The 23,158-nt window shown below is 46.0% G+C and overlaps 1 protein-coding gene across 1 annotated transcript in view; it reads right to left on the bottom strand.

Moving 5' to 3' along the window:
* Positions 1 to 3,398: 3,398 nt before the first annotated feature.
* The window catches only part of LOC107588551 (uncharacterized), a 92,143-nt gene continuing 72,383 nt past the window's right edge, over positions 3,399 to 23,158 (bottom strand). The window contains exons 11-13 of the mRNA XM_016276687.1: positions 18,127 to 18,254; positions 4,212 to 4,336; positions 3,399 to 3,632 (exon numbers count right to left, since the gene is read on the bottom strand). Of these exons, the coding sequence (XP_016132173.1) occupies positions 3,399 to 3,632; positions 4,212 to 4,336; positions 18,127 to 18,254 (487 nt within the window). The remainder of the gene's footprint in view (positions 3,633 to 4,211; positions 4,337 to 18,126; positions 18,255 to 23,158) is intronic.

Below are 23,158 nucleotides of genomic sequence, written 5' to 3'. Positions count from 1 at the left end.
TGTTTCGTTGTGAAAGCGAAACTGCTTTGTTTGGCCTTCCAAAAGAGGATGATATCCGCTTCGTCATGCCTAGAGCTGATCCATGCTGGTCGCTGAGTAAATACATCAACTCCGCTGTGTGAGAGTAGCACTTGTTGTTTGTCGTTTCTCCGATCACAAATGCAGACATGGTTTTATGTTTACGCGTCGCGATACACAACACGTAAAAAGACAGTATAAATCATTATAATCAGTAATTATGTCCCCACTGGATGCAACAAATGCCTCGTTTGTAATGGGTTTTATTGGTTTTGTTTTGTCTCTTCATGCCGGGACACGGCATCACAGTATGGTAAGGTACATAACATTTCCGTCACATGCTTGAGGTATTCAGCCAATCACAATGCATTGGATAGCTGGCCAATCAGCGTACACCTCGCTTTTCAGAATGATTAGCTTTGTAAAAATTGACGCGTTTCAGAAAGGCGGGGCATAGAGGAGCAACAATAATGTACATTATGTGGAAAATAATGTGTTTTTTTAACCTTAAACCGCATAAACACATTGCATTACACCAAATACACAACATAATGTTCTTTTTAGCAACATCATATGACCCCTTTAAATAACCTTTCAAAATGCTCAGTAAGATAGATTTAAATCATCAGTGTCCGAATGACTTTCAGAGGGGTTGACTTTTTAAAATAAATTAATAGATATTTTTTTTTGGCACAAGCTTCTGGCACCTCGCAGTTAACCAAACTACAACACTGTTAAAAGACTACATTAATAAACAATAGACTAGTTTTTTGTAATATATCTGTTGCATATTAATTATTGTACTTGTTAAAAACATTATGTTTAAACCATTGTAGCTGTTTAGGCCATCATGGTGTAAATATCAGTCAATATTACACAAATAATTAAGATACCACTGTGGGACTCTTTGTTTTTCTCATAGGCTGTTAAACAACTTTCCCGAATGCCTATCATATCAATTTATTTTCCAAGGGCATCAGAACAAATCATTGGGATTAGATTTTAAGCCGTTCCAGAGGACTCCGGCAACTGCAGCTTAATCAAACGGAAAGCTGAAAGCAGCAGAAAGATACGCTCTCCTTCTTTGTCCAATGGCAGCAAATTACACAAGATTTGACAGAGTGCCAATGGATCCAAAAAGGAAATTAAATATTTAAACTGAGACAAAACTCCAAAGCGAGGGCATTTCGGTCAGCTAATGAGACTGGGCAGAAGCTGTACTGGATATCTGATCCAGTCATGTCTGTGACAGCGGCTTTTGTGTCTACTTCTGAACTCCTGGGAAAAGAACAACAGACATTTCTGAGCACACAGTGTTTTCATCATCAAGGCTCATGATTGCTAACAGCTAGTCGACAAAGCTCACTGCATATTGATTATATTTGTCATTTGCCAAATGTTCCTGTGTTAGAGAAAGCCATCCACACAGTGCAACTTATTTCAGTCGATATAAATTGTTAAAGCCATTTCAAATGATAATTTAAACTTTAAGACCGGCTTGTAATAATAGCATGTGTATAGTAGTAAACATTACACATTTGTATTATTTTTGGTGTGTTTTTGAGCAAGATGAGAAAAGGGAGAGACTATAGTGTTTAATGTTCAATTACGCTTGTGCAATTAGAACTGTTTCAACTAAAGTGGGTTACCATTTTGATGAAGAGTGGATCTTTTGCTTACGCTGAGAAGAGGAGTGTTGCCAAGTCAGCGGTTTTCCCACGGAATTGGTCTACTTTTATATTGCTGCTGCGGGTTGAAGCAAAAACCCCTCCCTCCAGGAACGTGATTTAGATAAAAATGGAAGCCCCTGAAAGGAGTTATTTTAATAATAATTTCCCCCCAGAATGTGATTAGATTAGTTTTGGCTGTGACTGGGCTAGGTTTACTACCAATTGGCATACCAGGTATGGTCTTGTGACTTATACCTGGCAATTCTGATAAAGAGTATGAGTCTCAATCAGCTCCGTAGTTCAGTAGTCTAGGCTCTGATTAGGATCAAGTGGGCCATTTTAAGGGCTGTCTCAATCACAAAATTATTCTGATGCATTGAAAGATTCGCTCCCTGAAAAATCTCACAATGCACCGCAAGAGTGCATCGAGTGCATCAGTTACTGGAAATTACATCACATTTCTGAAGCATGAAACACAACACACACAAGCCAACTAAATCAATATAGTAACACGTGATAGCATATTCAAAAAAACTAACTTTGGTAACACTTTATTTCGATAGTCCACTGTAGACATTTTACTAACAGTAAGTAACTTTGCAACTACATGTCAACTAGCAGTCATTAGAGTATTAGTAGACTGTCTGCTTAATATCTTCTAACACTTTATTTTGATGGGTCAACAACATACAACATACTGACTATCAGAAACTTTGCAAGTATATGTCAACTTATTCTACTAACCCTAAACCTACCCTAACAGTCTACTCTGAGAGTTAGTAGACATGTAGTTGCAAATTAATTAGAATTTGTTGACATGTAGTTACAAAGTTACTTATAGTTAGTAGAATGTCTAAATGTGGACTATCGAAATAAAGTGTAACCCAAACTTTTTTAATTAGTATTATATTTTGGCTTAAGCACACATCACTAGACAGGTAGTGAACACATCTAGTTGACATTTATATCAAAAAGATATGGGTCCTGTTGCTGATTAAAATCAGTGGTGACGTTCAATATTGTACATTGATGTTGTACATAATTATGTCACCGTAAATTGAGTAATCACTGTTGTTATGTTCAACAAAAACACATAAAAACAAAGCTTCGGGTGAATGCTAGTTTACTCAAGGAACTTCAGCGGCAACAGCAACGGAATACGGTACAACTGTATAGCATGCACATCAGCATGACTTCACGACAGTATTACTACAACAGATAATAACAACGAAGAACTGGTTAGCAACCACAACAACTGTCCCAATGTATAGTGAGCCATGCATGGTTGTTATAAGTGCCCAAATAGATGTACACAATATACTGATTCACAAGCCCGGGAACTAGGGAGCTGATTGAGATGCACTCTTTGTCTTTGTTGCTTTGCTTACTTAAGGTAAACAACTAACTGGTGTCAATGTGATTTGGATGTTTGGATTTCAAATATCCTTTTTTGAATTGTATTATTAAGTAATTAATGTTCTGATATTTTATCTAATGTAAAGATATTCAGTCATTTTTAAATGTGTCTTAAGCATCTAAACAATTTTGGGACCATTGTAAACTAACAAATGACACTACAACCTTCATTATCAGGTATAATTTGTGCAGATCAATAAATCTGAGACAGTGTCACAAGTATTAAAGTATGCATACAGTACACAGAAACAACCATATCTTGTTAAACACTAATTTACATTCCAGCAGAATCCCTTACCTCCTGCGATACTTCACATATGTGGAGCCCCTGTCGTCTTCCGGTTCCTGAGCTCTGGTGTGCGGGTGAGGAAGCTTGTCGTGGCTGTACTTGTGTCGCTGACTCAGGTCTTCAGTGCTACCTTTTCCCTCAGTAGAAGGGAAGTCATAGTATCCCTTCCTCTTGGCCTTCAGTCTAAGCTTATTCCTGTAGTGCTCAATGTCTGACTTCTGTTTCAGAGCCAAATTCACCTGTATACACATAGAGAGAAAGAGAGAAGGGGGATTGGCCATTCATCCACTAAAAATAAAAAAAATTGCATGCATTAAAAATGTGGCTCCAATTGATTTCCCATAGGTAAAGTGATATTCTAAAATAAATCTGTGCCAGGTCTCTTTGAAGCCTAAATTTGACTAAATTAAGCAAGAGTATCCATTGAGATGTGCTAAGAATAACCTTTTGTTGACTATAAAGACTATACATGATGTTAAATGAAGTTTTAGTACAGTTACAGTCTTGCAAAGAATGTATGTGTTAATTAATTAATTGATTAATTAATTAATTCATTCATTCATTCATTCTCCTTGCAAAAGCATCCAAGCAGCCTGGTAGCCTGTAAACATAACTTTGTATCCTTGCTGTACAAAACTGTATAAAACTTGTGCACCCTGACTTGCAGAAGTTGCATAACAGTCAGCCAATCAGCACTGAAGTGGTAATTTTGCATCCATCAGTGCCCTTTTTGCACGTAAAATGCATCAGAAGGTCAGTAAAATGACTTTGGTCAGTGGTTGCCATCCAAAGCTGTCTCTAATAAAATCAAGTCTTACCTCTCCATTGAATACAGCAGAGTCCTGGCTGCGGTCAGAGGACGCAGGATGCGAGTAGGTGGGTGGAGCTGCCATTGGTTTTATAGAAATAAGCTGAAGTGATCCTGAGGAACTATCATAATGCTCTGCCAAAAACAAAAACACATAGATTTTAATGTCAACAACAAGATTGAAAACACTTAATCAGATTATACAAGCAGAATACAGACAAATTCACTTCCTTAATTATGTGACAGCTGCACTGGCCAATATTATCACTTCTGCAGAAGATTAATTTCCTTAGCTCTCATTTCCTATTTAAAGTGGAAAAAGTCTGATCCTGAGATTTCAGCGTATCTTTTTATTTTAATTAACTGGGTCCATTTATCAAGACAGATTAGGTCTGTCCACCTCTGAGAGAATATATCTAAATATATTCATATGGAAGTTGAAAAATATGATAACCAAAACTGTACATTTTGTCTTAACTATAAAGAAATAGGCTCGATGTGAGCAGAATTTAACAAGTTATATCCATGGAATGGATCTTTCAGCCCTTTTTTTGTAAGTAATAGTTCACCACCCAAAAATAAAATGTAAATTATATCATTACACACTGCTGTTGCTTCTTTTGTAGAATATATATAAAGAAGAACTGAATGGATTATAATGCTGCTTTTAACATATCACAAAAGTTCATAGTGGCGGTCCATTTATCAAGACAGATTAGGTCTGTCCACCTCTGAGAGAATATATCTAAATATATTCATATGGAAGTTGAAAAATATGATAACCAAAACTGTACATTTTGTCTTAACTATAAAGAAATAGGCTCGATGTGAGCAGAATTTAACAAGTTATATCCATGGAATGGATCTTTCAGCCCTTTTTTGTAAGTAATAGTTCACCACCCAAAAATAAAATGTAAATTATATCATTACACACTGCTGTTGCTTCTTTTGTAGAATATATATAAAGAAGAACTGAATGGATTATAATGCTGCTTTTAACATATCACAAAAGTTCATAGTGGTCACATCTATCAAGCTCTGGAAAGGACTAAAAACACCAAAAGCACCATAAATGTAGTCCATATAATTGACATAATTTTCATTTTTGAGAAAACAATTGTTCTAAACTTGGAAGGATTGAGGGTTTTCAAACTGACATGTGTTGGCAATCTCTAAAGTACAACTTAAATATCTGTAATGTAGTTCCCTTTCGATACTACACTCGTATTGCTTCTTGTCTTAAGACGGTATGGGAAGGTATGCCTTTTTTCTCCTAAACTGAATCCTTTTTTCAATCACGCAGTGAAACTGCACAGCCATTGGTTCGTGCAGTGTATTAAAATCGAACCAATGGCTCGGCACCGGAGCTGAACGAGCCTATGGCGACGAAGCCTGCCAAAGCCTGCCAAAGCCCGCCAGAATGGGCGGGGCATCTGGCTATATAAGCGGGCGCTCGCCACAGGATTCTCAGATTTCTTCTCCTTCATCGACGACTCTACATCTCTACGCTGATCTACAAAGCCGCTCACAGTTGACACACCTTCGCAGTTGGAATCAGGACCTTTGACCAGCTTCTCCACTGCTTCAGCGACGCAGCAGTTCCGGTCCTCTTCCCCTGCCGCCATCCGGTGATATTAAAAGAGCTTTCTAAAAGAGCTTGGCGTTGTTGCAAATGCCACGCCGTTACTGCGGTTTGTGCGGCTCTCCCCTGCACGCCAATGACGGCCACAAGGAGTGCGGTTCCTGCTTCGGGAAATCCCATGTGGAAGCTGCGCTCACGGGAACTGATTGTTCTCACTGCGAGAACTTCAGTCTCGCCTCTCTCTGCTTGCGGATCGCTTTCTTTTAAGAGAGTGACTCCGCCCCTCGCGCCCTCCCGTTTTCTTCCTCCCAGGGACCTGTGAAGAATAAAACAGCAGGGCAGAGGACTCGAGTGACCAGCTGCGAGCGAGCTCACGTCAGCCCAGATCCCGTGTGCCTCGCCTTCGCCCCAGAGAGAGTGTTCTCCCATCCTTTTCTCACAGTCTGATCAACGTCCCTCTGCTGGCACGAGCAACCTGATCTCATTTGGGGGAAGTGAGGACGAGCTGCTTGATGACAGCTTGTCATTAACAGCATCGGACGCAGAGGAGCTGTTGGGCTCGGTGACTGACCCCACCCCTTCGCCATCATCCGCGCCCAGCGCCTTCAAGGATGGGAAGCATGCCGAGCTTCTCCATATCCTCTCGAAAGCGGTCGAAGTGCTGGGTTTGGAGTGGTCTCCGCCATAGGAGCCCTCCCGCAGCCGTCTGGATGAGTGGTTCCTGCCGGTGCGCCGCCAAGCCCCTCGTCAGCTTTCCTCTCCGTTCTTCCCAGAGGTCCATGACGAGCTCACCAGATCGTGGCGCGCTCCCTACTCCGCCTGCCTTCGTGCTTCTACTTCATCCACCCTCACTTCCATCGACGGCGCTGAGGAGAAGGGGTATGTTAAGCTGCCTCCCCTGGATGAGTCGGTGGCCGCACATCTCTGCCCGCCCATGGCTATTGGTTGGAAAGCAAAGATCACTCACCCGGCCAAGCCGTGTAGGGCCACTTCAGCTCTCGCTGGACGCACCTACACTTCAGCTGGACAGGCGGCTTTGGCGTTTCATTCAATGGCAGTCCTCCAGGTCTTCCAAGCCAAGATCCTCGCTTCCTCTGACGAATCTGGCCTGGACCCCACAATCCTCAGGGAGCTGAGGAGCGCAACCGACCTGGCTCTGCGCGCCACCAAGACCACTGCTCAGGCGCGGTGGCCGCACATCTCTGCCCGCCCATGGCTATTGGTTGGAAAGCAAAGATCACTCACCCAGCCAAGCCGTGTAGGGCCACTTCAGCTCTCGCTGGACGCACCTACACTTCAGCTGGACAGGCGGCTTTGGCGTTTCATTCAATGGCAGTCCTCCAGGTCTTCCAAGCCAAGATCCTCGCTTCCTCTGACGAAGCTGGCCAGCCGACCACAATCTGCGCGCCACCAAGACCACTGCTCAGGCGATCGGGAGATCGATGGCCAGCCTTATGGTGCTTGAGCACCATTTGTGGCTGACGTTAACAGAGATCAAGGATGTGGATAAAGTCCCCTTCCTCGATGCTCCAGTCTCTCCCAAGGGTCTCTTCGGACCGGCGGTCGAAGGATTTGCCGAGCGCTTCACGGAGGCACAGAAATCGTCCCAGGCTATGCAACATTTTCTGCCTTAGAGTTCCAGCTCTGCTGCTGCCTCTGCTCGCCCTAAGTCTGCGCCAACTCAGCAGCTTGCGAAGCCAGCACCTGCCGCCCCCGCCGTTCAGCCCGCTAAGGCACAGCAAACGCGGGGACGCTCTCGCTCGGCCAAACGCTACTGTTTTCCTAAGCGCCAGGGACCCTGACCCAAGATTGCATTGGACCCGGCGCCTCAGGCGTCATCCTGAACTGTGAAACAGGAAGAGGACGGGGCCAGATCTCGCTACAGCTAGACCGCCCCTCAAGCAGCCTCTCTTAGACCTCTTGACACCCCGTTCAAATCCGGGTGCAGAGGGAATTGTGTTTTGTGCAAACAACGGGTCCGCAAACTTCCTCTTCCATTACTCACAAGTGTTCTGCCCCCGTGCAGCCAGTCACTCGAGTTAATTCAACCCCTCGCCACACGGGCCGAGGCCTGGCAGGCCATCCCCGGAGTGTTGAGATTGGTTATGGGGATAATAAAATTTGCTCGAAGACCCCCATGCTTCAGCGATGTGGCCCCCACCTTAGTGTAAAGCGAGGACGCTCATGTCCTGCGCTCAGAGGTGATGAATCTGCTGGCAAAATGAGTTGTAGAAAAGGTTCCTCCAGCCCAGAGCGAGTCAGGCTTCTACAGCCGTTAATTCCTTGTCCCCAAAAAAGAACTCCCGACACCTGAATCACACCCTCAAGAAAAGGTCGTTCAGGATGACTACACTGAAACAGATCCTTGTGCAAATTTGCTCAGGAGATGCAAAATGAGTTGTAGAAAAGGTTCCTCCAGCCCAGAGCGAGTCAAGCTTCTACAGCCGTTAATTCCTTGTCCCCAAAAAAGAACTCCCGACACCTGAATCACACCCTCAAGAAAAGGTCGTTCAGGATGACTACACTGAAACAGATCCTTGTGCAAATTTGCTCAGGAGATTGGTTCTTTTCTCTGGACCTGAGGGATGCATACTTTCACATCCAGATAACCCCCCGTCACAGGTGATTCTTGAGATTCGCGTTCGAGGGAGTGGCTTATCAATATACGGTTCTTCCCTTCGGGCTGTCCCTGGCCCCCCGCACTTTTACGAAGTGCATGGATGCGGCTCTCTCCCCTCTGAGACAGATGGGAATCCGCATTCTCAACTACCTCGACGACTGGTTCGTTCTGGCCCAGTCAGAGGCAGAATTAATATCACACAGGACCCTCCTCCTCAGCCATCTGGAGTGCCTGGGACTCAGGGTCAACTTTGCCAAGAGCGCGTTGATCCCCAGCCAGCGAATATCATTCCTGGGAACAATTTTCGACTCAGCCCAAATGAGAGCTGTAGTCGCGCTGGCTCTGGCTCTGGGCTCTGGCCATACGGAGGCTGGCGTCCTCCTTCAAAATTGGTACCACTCGCCCTCTCAAAGCATTTCAGAGGATGCCGGGCCTCATGGCAGCGGCATCGCCAGTGCTACAGTTGCTTCGTATGCACCCCCTTCAGCGCTAGTTGAAACGATGGGTTCCATCCCATGCGTGGCGTCACGGACGCCTGCAGATCAGGGTGAGTCAGGCTTGTGTAACAGCCCTGGCCCCCTGGAAGAACTCTCTCTGGAAGGAACAGGGCGTGGTCATAGGGATGGTTTGCAGAAGGACAGTTGTCATGACAGATGCCTCCAACTCAGGTTGGGGGGTGCTGTGCGAGGGCATACCGACTTTCGGTCACTGGTCGAAGGCAGAAAAAGGCTTCCACATCAACTGCCTGGAAATGCTAGCAGTATGTCGAGCCTATCAGTTCTTCCTGCCAGTCCTAAAGGGGCACCATGTGTTAATCAGATCGGACAACATGTCTGTGTTGTCCTACATAAATCGCCAGGCAGGCCTCTCCTCAAAGCGTCTCTTCACTCTGGTAGAGCGCCTCCTGGAATGGGCTCAACTCAACCTGCCCTCGCTGAGAGCAGTGCACATACCGGGCAAATTGAACCAAGGAGCGGACATGTCATCAAGGAGCAATGTCCCCTCAGGGGAGTGGACGCTCTCTCCGCAGATGGTTCAGAGGATCTGGGAGATCTTCGGCGAGGCCGAGGTAGACCTCTTTTCCTCAAAAGACAACTCTCACTGCCCAATCTATTTCTCAAAGACCAGGGACTCGTTGGCCCACGATTGGCCCAACCTCCTTCTTTATGCTTTTCCCCCGATCGCCCTGATCCCACAGGTAATCAGGCGAGTAAGGGAACAAAAACACAAGGTTCTCCCGGTGTCCTCCCTTTGGATGAACCAGCTGTGGCTATCAGAGCTAACTCAGCTGTTGGTAGCGGTCCCTTGGCCCGTTCCGCTGAGACATGATCTCCTCTCTCAAGCGAATGCACCTCTGGCTGCTCGACGGGATCCTTCGAGCCTCCCAGAGCGAGTCTTAAACACAATTTCAGAGGCTAGAGCCCCGTCTACGAGACACCGCTACACCTTAAAGTGGTCTTTTTTTCTCAGCTTGGTGTCTAATTTGGATGAACCAGCTGTGGCTATCAGAGCTAACTCAGCTGTTAATAGCGGCCCCTTGGCCCGTTTCGCTGAGACGGGATCTCCTCTGTCAAGCGAACGGGACAATATGGCACCCTCTGCCCGACCTATGGGCCCTGCACCTCTGGCCGCTCGATGAAAGTCTTCAAGCCTCCCAGAGCGAGTCTTAAACACAATTTCAGAGGCTAGAGCCCCGTCTACGAGACACCGCTACACCTTAAAGTGGTCTTTTTTTCTCAGCTTGGTGTCTAAACCGCAGCAAAGACCCTCATACTTCAGATTTGACAGAGGTTTTGTAATTTCTGCAAGAGCTGCTGAATAAGGGACGCTCCCCATCCGTGCTCAAAGTCTATGTGGCGGCTAAAGAGGCTCCTCATGCCCCTATTGCGGGCCAATCGGTGGGCAGAAACAGTGCAGTTATCCGCTACTTAAGGGGTGCCAGGAGGCTGAATCCGCCTCGGCCCCCTACCGTCCCTTCATGGGATTTGCCCACTGTGCTGAGGGCTCTGAAGGGCCCTGCTTTCGAGCCGCTACAGTCTGCCAATATTCGGTTGCTGTTGCTGAAGACTGCTCTGCTTCTGGCACTGGAATCAGTAATGCGAATAAGGGACCTGCAGGCACTCTCCGTTAGCCCTGCCTGCCTGGAATTCGGGCCTAATGACTCTAAAGTTATCCTGAAACCAAGGCACAGTTATGTACATAAGGTGTTCTCCACTCCGTTCAGAGCACAGGTCATTACGCTCTCTGTAATGATCTCTGAAGAGGACAGAGAGTTATCTCTGCTCTGCTCCGTCAGAGCTCTGAGAATCTACATTGAGCGTTCCGCCCCTTATAGGTGGTCGAACAGCTCTTTGTCAGCTTCGGTAACCACACCAAAGGTCTTCCGGTCACGAAGCAAAGACTCTCCAGATGGAGGGTAGACTCCATCTCGCTAGCGTACTCTTCTTTGAGCCTTCAATGCCCCATTGGAGTATGGGCCCACTCGACTAGAGGCATCGCCTAGTCTAGGGCATGGTCCAGTGGTGTGTCCATCGTGGATATTAGTGAGGTGGCCGGCTGGGCCTCACCGTCCACATTCGCAAGGTTTTATAACCTAGAAGTCCCGGCCTTGCAGGCAAGGGTCCATTCCGCTTGAAGAGACACACACTGCGTAAACAACTCCGGCAGAGAACCCGTGGCCGTATCACGCTCAAGCTCTCTGGCATTAGTTTACCTGTTAGCTCTCGACCGCTGAGTGTCGAAGTTACATGAGTACTCTGGAACGATTAACCAGGCAGGTCACACCGACCTCAGAAAGTTCAGCCCGTCTTAGCCTTGGGTTGTTGGTAACTTCTCTATGGGCATTGGTTGCTTATGAAAGTTTGATACTTTTAGTCGTTTCACTACATTAGCATGGTGTGATTGTACTATGTTCCCATAGTGTCTTAAGACAAGATGCAGTACGAGTGTAGTATCGAAAGGGAAAGTACTCGGTTACTATCATAACCTTGCTTCCCTGATATACGTGGGTCAGACTGTTGCTTCCCTGCACACCATGGGGGTTCTGCAGGCATATCAGGCTGATCTTCTTAAAGATCTGAGTGCCGGGAGGAGGCTTCCAACAAGTTTCTCCCTCACTGTGCTCAAGTGTCAGGGATGTCGGCCATTCAGTCCCGACCCCGTCCAGGTCCTCTGAGGCAAGAGGCTCAAAGAGAGAGTGTGGCGAGTCGTGCGCCCCTCGTAAAGACTGGGGAGAAGCTCTTAGCACTTAACAGCCAGAGATGAAGCCGGACCTAAGAACGGTCATAACGACCAAAGAGAGGTCCAGAGGCTGTGCCCAGGACAAAGGGTGTGTCCCCTCGGAGAGGGCCACGGAAAATTCCAACAGAAGAGTAGGGGCTCCTTACTGGCACCCTTATGGGATCGCTGTACAACCTCCGCCACCACCGGTGTTTTGGGGAGCAGCGGTCTCAGTGAAATGTTACAAGTTCGGTTGTGCCTGCCGTGTTTCAGGACACCAAACTTTTAACATTCCCCCCCAGAAAAATTAAGTGTCACAATCAGTGTCCCTTTCAGAGAAGTTGGCAGTGTGGAAGCTACTGCCAAATAATCTCTTATTGGGTCGTAAGGACTGTAGAAAGGGCTACAGGATAAGGTTTGTGTATTGTCCTCCGCGTTTCAACAGCGTGGTCTCCACTACCGTGAAACCGAAACAAGCATACTTGATGACACAGGAACGGCAAATTCTGCTGGACAAGGAGGTCATAGAACATCTTCCCTCCCCAGACAGAGAGTCAGGCTGCTACAGCCAGTATTTTCTGGTTCCCAGAAATGCCGGGGGGTTGCGTCCAATTTTAGATCCTCGTGGACTGAACCACTTTCTAAATGCTGGCAATCAATGATTGTTCTTTCAGATCTAATCAGGGGATTGATTGGTGAGAATTAACGCATACTTTCATCTAGAAATTTTGCCACAATGCAGGGAGTTCCTGGGGTTCGCTTTCATGGGCAAAGCTTACCAGTATTGTGTGCTTCCATCCGGCCAAGCCTTGTCACCCCGCACATAAACAAAATAAATGGATGCAGCATTTGCATCAGCGACTGGCTGATTTAGCCCAGTCAAAAAAGCTTGCGCTTCAACATCGGGACACATGTTGTCACATGTTGTCTTTGCTAATCTAAAGTCTCTGGGGTTGAGACTCAATGCCAAGGAAAGCTTTTTCTTTTTTGCCCAGGGGACAATGCATTTAGCGGTTGTACGGGATTCGATTGCAACGTGGTCACAGCTGTATCCTGCATATGTCGAATCCATTCTAGACACCCTGAAGGATTTCAGACTAGGCCAGAAAGTTAATGTACATTACTTTCGGAAAGTTCTAGGTCTTATGGCGACTGCATCTACGGGAAAACTTTGGGCATACTGCACATGAGACCATTGCGGTTGTGGCTCAGAGCCAGGGGATTTCATCAAAGGGCCAATCCCCAGAGGCATATAAGGGTTATGTGCTAAGGACTTCATACACACTCCATGTGGTTCAGACTCCGGTTTCTGACTTTGGGTCCCACTCTAATCACATGTTGTTGTCACGAGATGCTAACGACAGACGCTTCCCTTATGGGCTGGGGAGCGGTCTTAAATGACCGTCCAGCCCAAGGGATCTGGAGAGGTCATCGCCTCGACTGGCACATCAATTTCCTCGGAATGATGGCTGTATTTCGGCCCTGAAATACATCCTCCAGCAGGGGCTACCACATCCTAGTGCGGGAGGGCAAGGCTGTGGTAGTCACTTACATAAGCCGCCAGGGCAGAATACATTTGCGCCGCCTGATCAGGCTAGCGCAGCAGGTTCCTTCTTTGGACACGGAACATCATGGAAATTCACATTCTGGGGCATATGAATGTGGGAGCAGATTTGCTGTCCAGACAAGCTGGGAAACACAGGGAATAGAAACTCCACCCTAAGGTAGTCAGACACATTTTCAAAGTGGAGGTGGACTTCTTTGCTTCACAGGAAACAGTACAATCTGGACGCTATGGCCCATATGTGGCCCAGACTGCATCTTTACACATTTCCTCCGATCGCTCTGCTCCCGGTAGTCCTGGCCTAGATCGGTCAACATGGGTCTTGCTTCTTACTGATAGCGCCATGATGGCCAACCAGAGTATGGTTCTCAGATCTAATATCCCTCCTTGACGACTCGCCGTGGGCGATTCCGGTTGGGAGAGATCTTGTATCTCAGGCACAGGGGACAGTTTTTTCATCCCCGGCTCTGGAACCTTCATCTCTGGCCCCTGAGGAGGACCAACGAGAGATGCTGGGCTTCCAGCCAATGTAGTACAGACAATCCCCAGAGGCATATAAGGGTTATGTGCTAAGGACTTCATACACACTCCATGTGGTTCAGACTCCGGTTTCTGACTTTGGGTCCCACTCTAATCACATGTTGTTGTCACGAGATGCTAACGACAGACGCTTCCCTTATGGGCTGGGGAGCGGTCTTAAATGACCGTCCAGCCCAAGGGATCTGGAGAGGTCATCGCCTCGACTGGCACATCAATTTCCTCGGAATGATGGCTGTATTTCGGCCCTGAAATACATCCTCCAGCAGGGGCTACCACATCCTAGTGCGGGAGGGCAAGGCTGTGGTAGTCACTTACATAAGCCGCCAGGGCAGAATACATTTGCGCCGCCTGATCAGGCTAGCGCAGCAGGTTCCTTCTTTGGACACGGAACATCATGGAAATTCACATTCTGGGGCATATGAATGTGGGAGCAGATTTGCTGTCCAGACAAGCTGGGAAACACAGGGAATAGAAACTCCACCCTAAGGTAGTCAGACACATTTTCAAAGTGGAGGTGGACTTCTTTGCTTCACAGGAAACAGTACAATCTGGACGCTATGGCCCATATATGGCCCAGACTGCATCTTTACACATTTCCTCCGATCGCTCTGCTCCCGGTAGTCCTGGCCTAGGTCGGTCAACATGGGTCTTGCTTCTTACTGATAGCGCCATGATGGCCAACCAGAGTATGGTTCTCAGATCTAATATCCCTCCTTGACGACTCGCCGTGGGCGATTCCGGTTGGGAGAGATCTTGTATCTCAGGCACAGGGGACAGTTTTTTCATCCCCGGCTCTGGAACCTTCATCTCTGGCCCCGAGGAGGACCAACGAGAGATGCTGGGCTTCCAGCCAATGTAGTACAGACTATTCTGAGTGCTAGGTCTCCCTCCACTAGAAGAAGTTATACCCTCAGATGGTGCGAACCATGCAGACCCAGTTCAATGCCAGGTTGTTTCAGTGCTGGAGTTCCTGCAAGAAAAAACTGTCCTCAAGTATATGTCCTGGTACTTTCAGAGTCTATGTGGCCGCCAGTTTAGCCTACCACATAGATATAGATTGATGGGGTTTCTGTGGGAAAGCACCTTCTCGTCGCCTGCTTCATTCGTGGAGCTCAGCGGTTGAGGCCGCCCACCAGAGAGACAGTCCCTTCGTGGGACTTAGCCTTAGTGCTCAAAGGATCAGGTTGGGACTAATTTTTGAACCACTAGAGTTGGCACCTGTCAGGTTTCTGACTCTGAAGATATTTTTTTTCTCATGGCTATTCTCTGAGGAGAATTGGGGATTGTAGGCTCTGTCGGTCTCTTCATCCTGCTTAGACTTTGCCCCTGGGCTGGTCAAAGCTATTTTGCATCCTCACCCTATTATCTTTCAAAGTTCCATTCTCGAACATGCATCTGATCATTGTTAAAGCCTTTTGCCCTCCATGACACTGGAGCAGGAAGGACTTCACTTATTCTGTCCAGGACATGCTCTTCAGATTTACATCCACCACACTAGCCAGTGGCATAAGTCAGAGCAGCTTTTCATATGCTATGCCATTAGGTGAGAGATGCTATTGCCCTAGCCTATGAGGCACATGTTCAAGCTTCCCCTCTAGGAGTTAGGCTCCATTCAACCAGGTGGGTTGCATCCTATACTAAGGCTCTAGAAAGAGTTGTCCCCTTGCAGCAAGCGCGAGGTGCGGCATTCTGGTCCTCTCTGCACACATTTGTCAACTGCGATAGTTTGGATGTTTATGCTACTCCGGGCTTGCATGTCCTTGAGTCAACATCCCAGAGTCATGTCTGAGGCCTCTTCAATGTTTGTACACACAGACTACACAACCTTGGGGGGTCCAGACACTTCCAGTGCGGTCGCGTTGGTATTCTCATTCCAATTAGCGTTATAGAAATGCAGCATCGAGAGTAGCTTTTGATAGGAAATGTCTCGGGTTATTTGACTGTAACCTTGTTCCCTGAAAAAGTGGGAACGAGATGCTGCGCCTCAATGCCGCACTGTAGGCGTGCCTGGACGTTTCTTCGGACAAAGGTGTAACCTGAAGATGTGTCTGTTTCACTTCTATTTATAACCCTCAGGTGCACGTAATCAAATTACGTCACCTGCCAAGGTTATTTAAGTCAATTCTTGGCGTGTTTGACACACATGCTTCACAACCAGTCGAACAAAGAATGTTCTCATTAGCGTTATTGAAACACAGCATCTCGTTCCCGCTTTTTCAGGGAACAGGGTTACAGTCAAGTAACCCGAGACAGACTTGAACATATGGCACATTATGTTGTTATTGTGAGGGACGTGCTTATTTACATGTGTGTGTGGTGTTGAGGGTTGTATATTGGCAAGTCTGTGTTATCCAGACCAGTATGAGCTCTGCCAAGCACAAGGTTATAAAATATTTAAGTTAGGTTTAAATGGGTGTGCCTTTATTTCCGTCTGTCAGTATGGCTTTTGGGATGCATGTGTCTGCAAAAATGTGCGTATGACCCTGTTGCTCCTCAGCGATGCTGGTAGCCACAGTGACAGACCGGATTATGTCAGAAGAGAGGGTTTCATTCATATTCATGAACTCGGTCACTATTTTCCTTCTGAGAATGGTCATCTGGTAAAAAGGGCCTTAGTTAAAAACTCATTTTCAATGCAAGAAGACGCCATACAACCTCACATTGCACCCAACACACACTGACTTAAAAGCTAGTGGGGACTAATTATACTTCTTATATATGTTGAATACAGTGAATACATTTTATATTGTCCCTCAGTGTAAGAAAGGAACAACTGGTAACATAACTGACTCCGTAAGGAAACACATAGAAGATGCCAGTCAATATGTTATTGACAATGTTATTTTAGCAATTTTGTACATTATACTTCTGGTCATAATTTGATATGAAATTAACAGTGTCAGTAAAAAGTTTGCAGAGTTCGCCGACAATAAATATTTGATGTGTAAAAGTAAATATCACTTGTGTGTTTTGTTAAATTGCTAAATTATGCAAAAATTGTGAAAATATTATTTAATTTACGTATTTACGATGCATATAATTATAAGCGGCTCCTGACTATAAATTTAGGTAGAGCAGATTCTGGGTCACAGAACTAGATTACGGTCCCACTTTATATTAGGTGTCTTTCACTACTATACTTGCTGTTTGTTTGGTACAATGTACTTATTGTGTTCATGTTGTACTGCAAAGCATTTTACTGTTATTGAGGTGCAATAAGATTAAAGTTAGGGACAGGTTTAGTGGTTTGGTTAGTTTAAGGGGTAAATGTAGTGTAATTATGTAATCACAGAAACTAACTGCAGATTTTCATGCAGGTATTTTAGAATGTGTGCCCAATGTAAAAACATGTAAGCACACAATAAGTTAATTTTATCAAATTATTTATTTAAATGTCAGTGCATAGTAGTTTTAAGACACTTCATATAAAGTGGGTCCGCTTAAGCTATATAATTAATACATAATTATGATTAACCACTCATAAGCTGCACATATAGCTTTTGGGAATGCCTAGTGTGTTTGCGTAATTTAGCCTGAGGGTAGTGCTCTAATGTTGATTGGCAGGCTCCAAGTACACACATGTTATCTTAAAATTACTTTAATGTTGCATTTAATGTGTTTGAATGTTGATTTAGAATACTGCGAGTTGAGGAGAAAATCAGGAGAAGAAAAGAAATCTATGTCGATTCTCAAAATAAACACAACAGAAAGACTTACAGGCTATACACATGAGCATGTTTAAACTAAAAGATTTATACTCCAACTAATTTGGTACACTGCTCCACACTTCCCCCTGCACCTGTTAAAGATGAACAGATGTGTTCACAATGTGATTTATTTGTTGCTGAACTGATGCAGACTGATATACACACGTTGTTGATGTGGATGGATTGTTCCATAAGGTTTATGTAAGGTAATGTAAAAACAAGTGGGGGAAACTGATTTTTATCCCTATTAATCTAAATTAGGGCGTACTGCATTTCCATTTTTCACCAGATTTACATTGGAAAAGTGTATATTTTTAAATCAACATTTGTTCACTTTGCCCACCATCAAGGATTTATTATTTCCAAAGAGCTTGGTGCAATGCATTGTGGGACGGCATGCTCTACAATGGACATTGTAGATGCATCCCCCCTCCCCAATAAATATATAAATACAATTAATTAATTATTTAATTTTGAGTATTTTTGGAGAGTTAGCACAATTATTCCTACATTTTGGAATCCTACCTTAATTTGTCAAGAGCACAACACCCTTCAAATGTTTATGGAGGCAGCTCATTAGGCTTTTGGAAAAGAGTGATTGTATTTTCTTTATGAGAATAGGACATTTCATGGATGTCTTGTGGCCTGACAGCACAAGTGCGAAAGTGCTGAATCTGTGGAGGCATTTCTCACCATTACTCTTCCTCGTCTCTTCCTTCGTGAGTTTCTGCTGTGCTGTAGTTTTTTGCACACTCGAGCCCTTTCCTGAGACCTCTTTCACTGATTCGCTGCTGATGACGGAACCATCCTCACTCGGCAACCTACTCCAAGTAACCATAGCAACAAGGAGCAGCGGTGAGTCGGTGCATGTGTGAAATGAGAGGATGGTTATGTCAAAACAGCAAATGGTGGGCAATATGCATTTAAAGTGGTAAATATAGGAGGAATATGTCAAAGTCATTTATATGTGCCAAACTTCCTGCTGCCAGCTGGTGGCGCTATAATTATAACTCAATGTTGGCATGTAGATGTCTTCAGGCCAGGACCTTTATCAAACATGTGAAGTCTGGTGCAGATTGAACATGATATGTTTGAGTTAGTGTAAAGCATGACATATCCTGTTGCCAACAGGTGGCGCTATGATCATAAATAAACATTGACGTGTAGATGTCTTCAGGCCAGTATTCTTACCAAACACGTGATGTTTGGTGCAGATCGGACATTGCATGTTTAAGTTAGTGTATACAAAGTAATTTCCTGTTGCCAGTAGGTGGCGCTATAATTATAACTGAATATTGGCCTTTAGATGTGTTCAGGCCAGGGCTTTTATAAAACGTGTGAAGTTTGGAGCAGATTAGGGATTGCATGCATGAGTTACAACAACTTCCTGTTTCATGGAATTAATAGCATGCTTTAGCACTTAGTAAGTGTTGCTAGCATGTTTGAGCATATTTCTAGCATATTTAGCACACAATGGCATATTTTACGTTGTTGCTAATAGTGCATCACAGTGTTAAACATGTCACTTCCTATTGACAGTAGGTGGCACTATGACTATAACTGAATCTTTGCATGTAGATGTGTTTGATGATAGGGCCAGGACTTAAGTTTCGGACAGATTGGACACTGCATGCCTGAGTTACATCAACTTCCTGTTTCACAGCATTAATAGCATCCTTTAACCCTTAGCTAAGTGTTACTAGCATGTTTTTTTCAAGTTTCTAGCATGTTGCCAGCCTATGTAACACTTGCTGACGCTTTTTAATATGTTGCTAGGAGTCTACAACAGTGATAAACATGTCACTTCCTGTTGCCAGCAGGTGGCACTATGACTATAACTGAATCTTTGCATGTAGATGTGTTTGATGATAGGGCCAGGACTTAAGTTTCGGACAGATTGGACACTGCATGCCTGAGTTACATCAACTTCCTGTTTCACAGCATTAATAGCATCCTTTAACCCTTAGCTAAGTGTTACTAGCATGTTTTTTTCAAGTTTCTAGCATGTTGCCAGCCTATGTAACACTTGCTGACGCTTTTTAATATGTTGCTAGGAGTCTACAACAGTGATAAACATGTCACTTCCTGTTGTCAGCAGGTGGCACTATGACTATAACCGAATACGGGCATGTAGATGTGTTCAGGACAGGACTCTTATAAAACTTTTTCATGTTGCCAGCCTATGTAACACTTGCTGACGCTTTTTAATATGTTGCTAGGAGTCTACAACAGTGATAAACATGTCACTTCCTGTTGTCAGCAGGTGGCACTATGACTATAACCGAATACGGGCATGTAGATGTGTTCAGGACAGGACTCTTATAAAACTTTTTTAAGTTTGGGGCAGATTGGACACTGCATGCCTGAGTTACAGTAACTTCCTCTTTCACTGCATTAATAGCATGCTTTAGCACTTAGCAAAGTGTTGCTACCATTTGCCAAGTCTCTTATAAAAACCAAAACTGAAATTGTTTTATCAAAATACTGTAAAAACATCATATTGTGAAAATATAATATTAACCCAAACTTTTGAATGGTAGTATAAATGTATAATGGTTCCCACAAATATATTAAAGGGGTCATATGATGCGATTTCATTTTTTCCTTTCTCTTTGGAGTGTTACAAGCTCTTGGTGCATAAAGAAGATCTGTAAATTTGCAAAGACTAAAGTCTCAAATCCAAAGAGATATTCTTTATAAAAGTTAAGAGTCAGCCACACCTACCTAAAACGGCTCGTTCGAACACGCCCCCCACATATCTACCTCACTATGTGGGAATATTTGCATAATGCCGCCCAAATGTTCCCGGACGCTATCCGCTTCGTCATGTCTAGAGCTGATCCGTGCTGGTCGCTGAGTGAATACTTCAACTTAGTGTTGTGGATCACCGGATCAGCTTTCACCGTTTTCATCGCTCCTTCGCCGGGACCGCCGTTCTCGACCCCGCCGCCTCAGCTCACTCTTAGTGTTTTTTTTTACTTTAAACCGCATAAACACGTCATTACACCAAATACACGAAATAATGTTCTTTTTAGCAGCATCATATGACCTCTTTAATAAGCAAAAACTTAATTAGTTGATGATAATAACATACTCGGTTACTAACGTAACCTTGGTTCCCTGATATACGGAACGAGTACTGCGTCTGTTTAAGACGCTTGGGGAAAACTCCTTTTTCTCCAATGACTGAAGCCTTTCAATAACGCAATGTAACTGCACGGCCATTGGTTCGTGCAGTGAATAAAAAACGAACCAATGGCTCGGCAGCAGAGCTGCATGAGCCTATGGCGGTTAAGCCCACCAAAGCCTACCAGAATGGGTGGGGTCCTCGGCTATATAAGCGGCACATCGCCATAGGATCCTCAGGTTACTTCGAGGGAAGCCCCGCAAAAGGCAGTAGGGCTAAGCTCAAAGAGGTCGGCCCAGCCTTGTATCATCGTCCCGAAATAATTCAGTACAGCCTCAGAACTCACTGAGGGCCAAGAGCGTACATGAAGGCGGCAAACGCCAAGCACTGGTTGTCATATGACAGAGTGTCCTGCTATGCAGAAAGGACCCAGGCCTGTAAGGCCGGGATGTCTAGACTATAGAATCTGGCAAATGTGGACGGCGAGGCCCAGCCGGCCGCCGCACAAATTTCTGCAATGGACACACCACTAGACCAAGCCCAGGAAGAAGCAACACCTCTGGTTGAGTGGGCTCTTACGCCCATAGTGCATTGAAGGCCCAAAGAAGCGTCAATAGCGTCGATTGTCCATTTGGAAAGTCTCTGCTTCGTAACCGGACAACACTTGGTGCGGCCACCGAAACACACGAACAGCTGATCCGACCACCTGAACGGGGCGGAAAGCTCAACATAGACTTTCAGTGTCCTGACGGGGCAGAGTAAGTTCAACTCTTGGTCTTGCTCCGATGGAGGAAGCGCCGATAGAGTTATTACCTGTGCTTTAAATGGAGTAGAGAGCACTTTTGGTACACAGCCATGCCTTGGTTTCAGGACGACCTTAGAGTCATTGGGCCCGAATTCGAGGCAGGTGGGGCTCACTGATAGCGCCTGCAGATCTCCCATATGCTTTACCGATGCTAATGCTAGAAGCAGAGCAATCTTAAGCGTCAAGGGACGAAGGTCAATGGACTGTAGCGGCTCAAATAGAGGGCTCTTCAGAGCCCTCAACAACGTGGGCAGATCCCATGTAGGGACAGTGATGGGGCGAGGCGGCTTGAGCCTTCTAGACAGCTTCAGAAAATGAACAACCAAGTTGTTCCTGCCCACCGATTGGCCAGCTATAGGAGCGTGAGAAGCTGCTATGGCTGCTACATAGACCTAGAGCGTGGAAGGGGAACGGCCCTTATCCAACAGCTCTTGCAGGATGGACAATATCAGAGATATGTCACAAGAGATTGGGTCTGCGCCACGGGCTGTACACCAGGCGGAGAAGACAGACCATTTAAGGCGTAGAGGCATCTTGTAGACGGTGCTCTAGCCTGAGAGATTGTGTTTAGCACGTTCTCGGGGAGGTTCCCATTGAGAAGCCAAAGGTGCAGAGCCCACAGCTTGGGCTGGGGGTGCCATATCACTACGTTCGCATGTGAGAGGAGGTCCCGTCTCAGGGGAATGGGCCACGGGGCTGCCGAGAGCAGCCGGCACAGCTCTGCAAACCAGTGCTGGATCCTCCAGAGGGGGGCAACCAACAGCACCTTGTGTCTCTGTTCCCTGACTCGCCTGATCACCTGTGGGATCAGAGCGATCGGGGGAAAAGCGTAAAGGAGGAGGTTGGGCCAGTCATAGGCCAACGCGTCCCTGTCCTTTGAAAAGTAAGTTGGGCAATGAGAGTTGTCTTCTGAGGCGAAGAGATCGACCTCTGCCCTGCCGAAGATCTCCCAGATTTTCTGAACCGGTTGAGGGTGGAGCATCCACTCCTCAGAGGGGACGTTGCTCCGATACAACATGTCTACTCCTTGGTTCAGCCTGCCCGGTATATGCACTGCTCTCAGCGAGCGCAAGTTGAGCTGAGCCCATTCCAAGAGGCGCTCCACTAGTGCGAACAGGCGCTTCGAGGAGAGACCGCCCTGGCAATTTTTATAGGACAATACCGTCATGCTGTCCAAGCGGACTAAGACGTGGTGTCCCCTTAGGTCTGGCAGAAAGGTTCGAAGTCCCAGACACACTGCCAGCATTTCCAGGCAGTTGATGTGAAGCCGGCCTTCCTCTTTCAACCAGTGGCCGAAAGTTGGCTTGCCATCGCACAGCACTCCCCAACCCGTGTTGGAGGCGTCTGTCGAGACTACCTTCCTTCTGCAGACCATTCGCAGGGGCACGCCCCGTTCCATCCAACGAGGATCTTTCCAAGGGTCCAGGGCTGATACACTGATACGGTCTACCTCTACGCGAAGGCATCCCAGACACCAGGCGCAGGATGGAACTCGTGGTTTCAGCCAATACTGAAACGACGCATGCGGAGCAGGCCCAACTGTAGTACTGGAGACACTGAGGCCATGAGGCCTAGCATCCTCTGAAACACCTTGAGGGGGCGAGAGGCTCCAACTCTGAATGAGGCCACGAGCTGCTGAATGGCCAGCGCACGTTCTGGCGCGGCTACCGCCCTCATTTGGGCTGAGTCTAAAACTGTTCCCAGGAACAATATCCATTGGCTGGGGGACAGCGCGCTCTTGGCAAAATTGACCCTGAGTCCCAGGCATTCTAAGTGGCTGAGGAGGAGGGATC

The sequence above is a fragment of the Sinocyclocheilus grahami genome, unplaced genomic scaffold (assembly GCF_001515645.1).
Source record: "Sinocyclocheilus grahami isolate Dianchi unplaced genomic scaffold, SAMN03320097.WGS_v1.1 scaffold105.1, whole genome shotgun sequence".
NCBI lineage: Eukaryota > Metazoa > Chordata > Actinopteri > Cypriniformes > Cyprinidae > Sinocyclocheilus > Sinocyclocheilus grahami.
The sequence above is the reverse complement of the archived record's forward strand: the minus strand, read 5'-3'. Positions and strand labels throughout refer to the sequence as shown.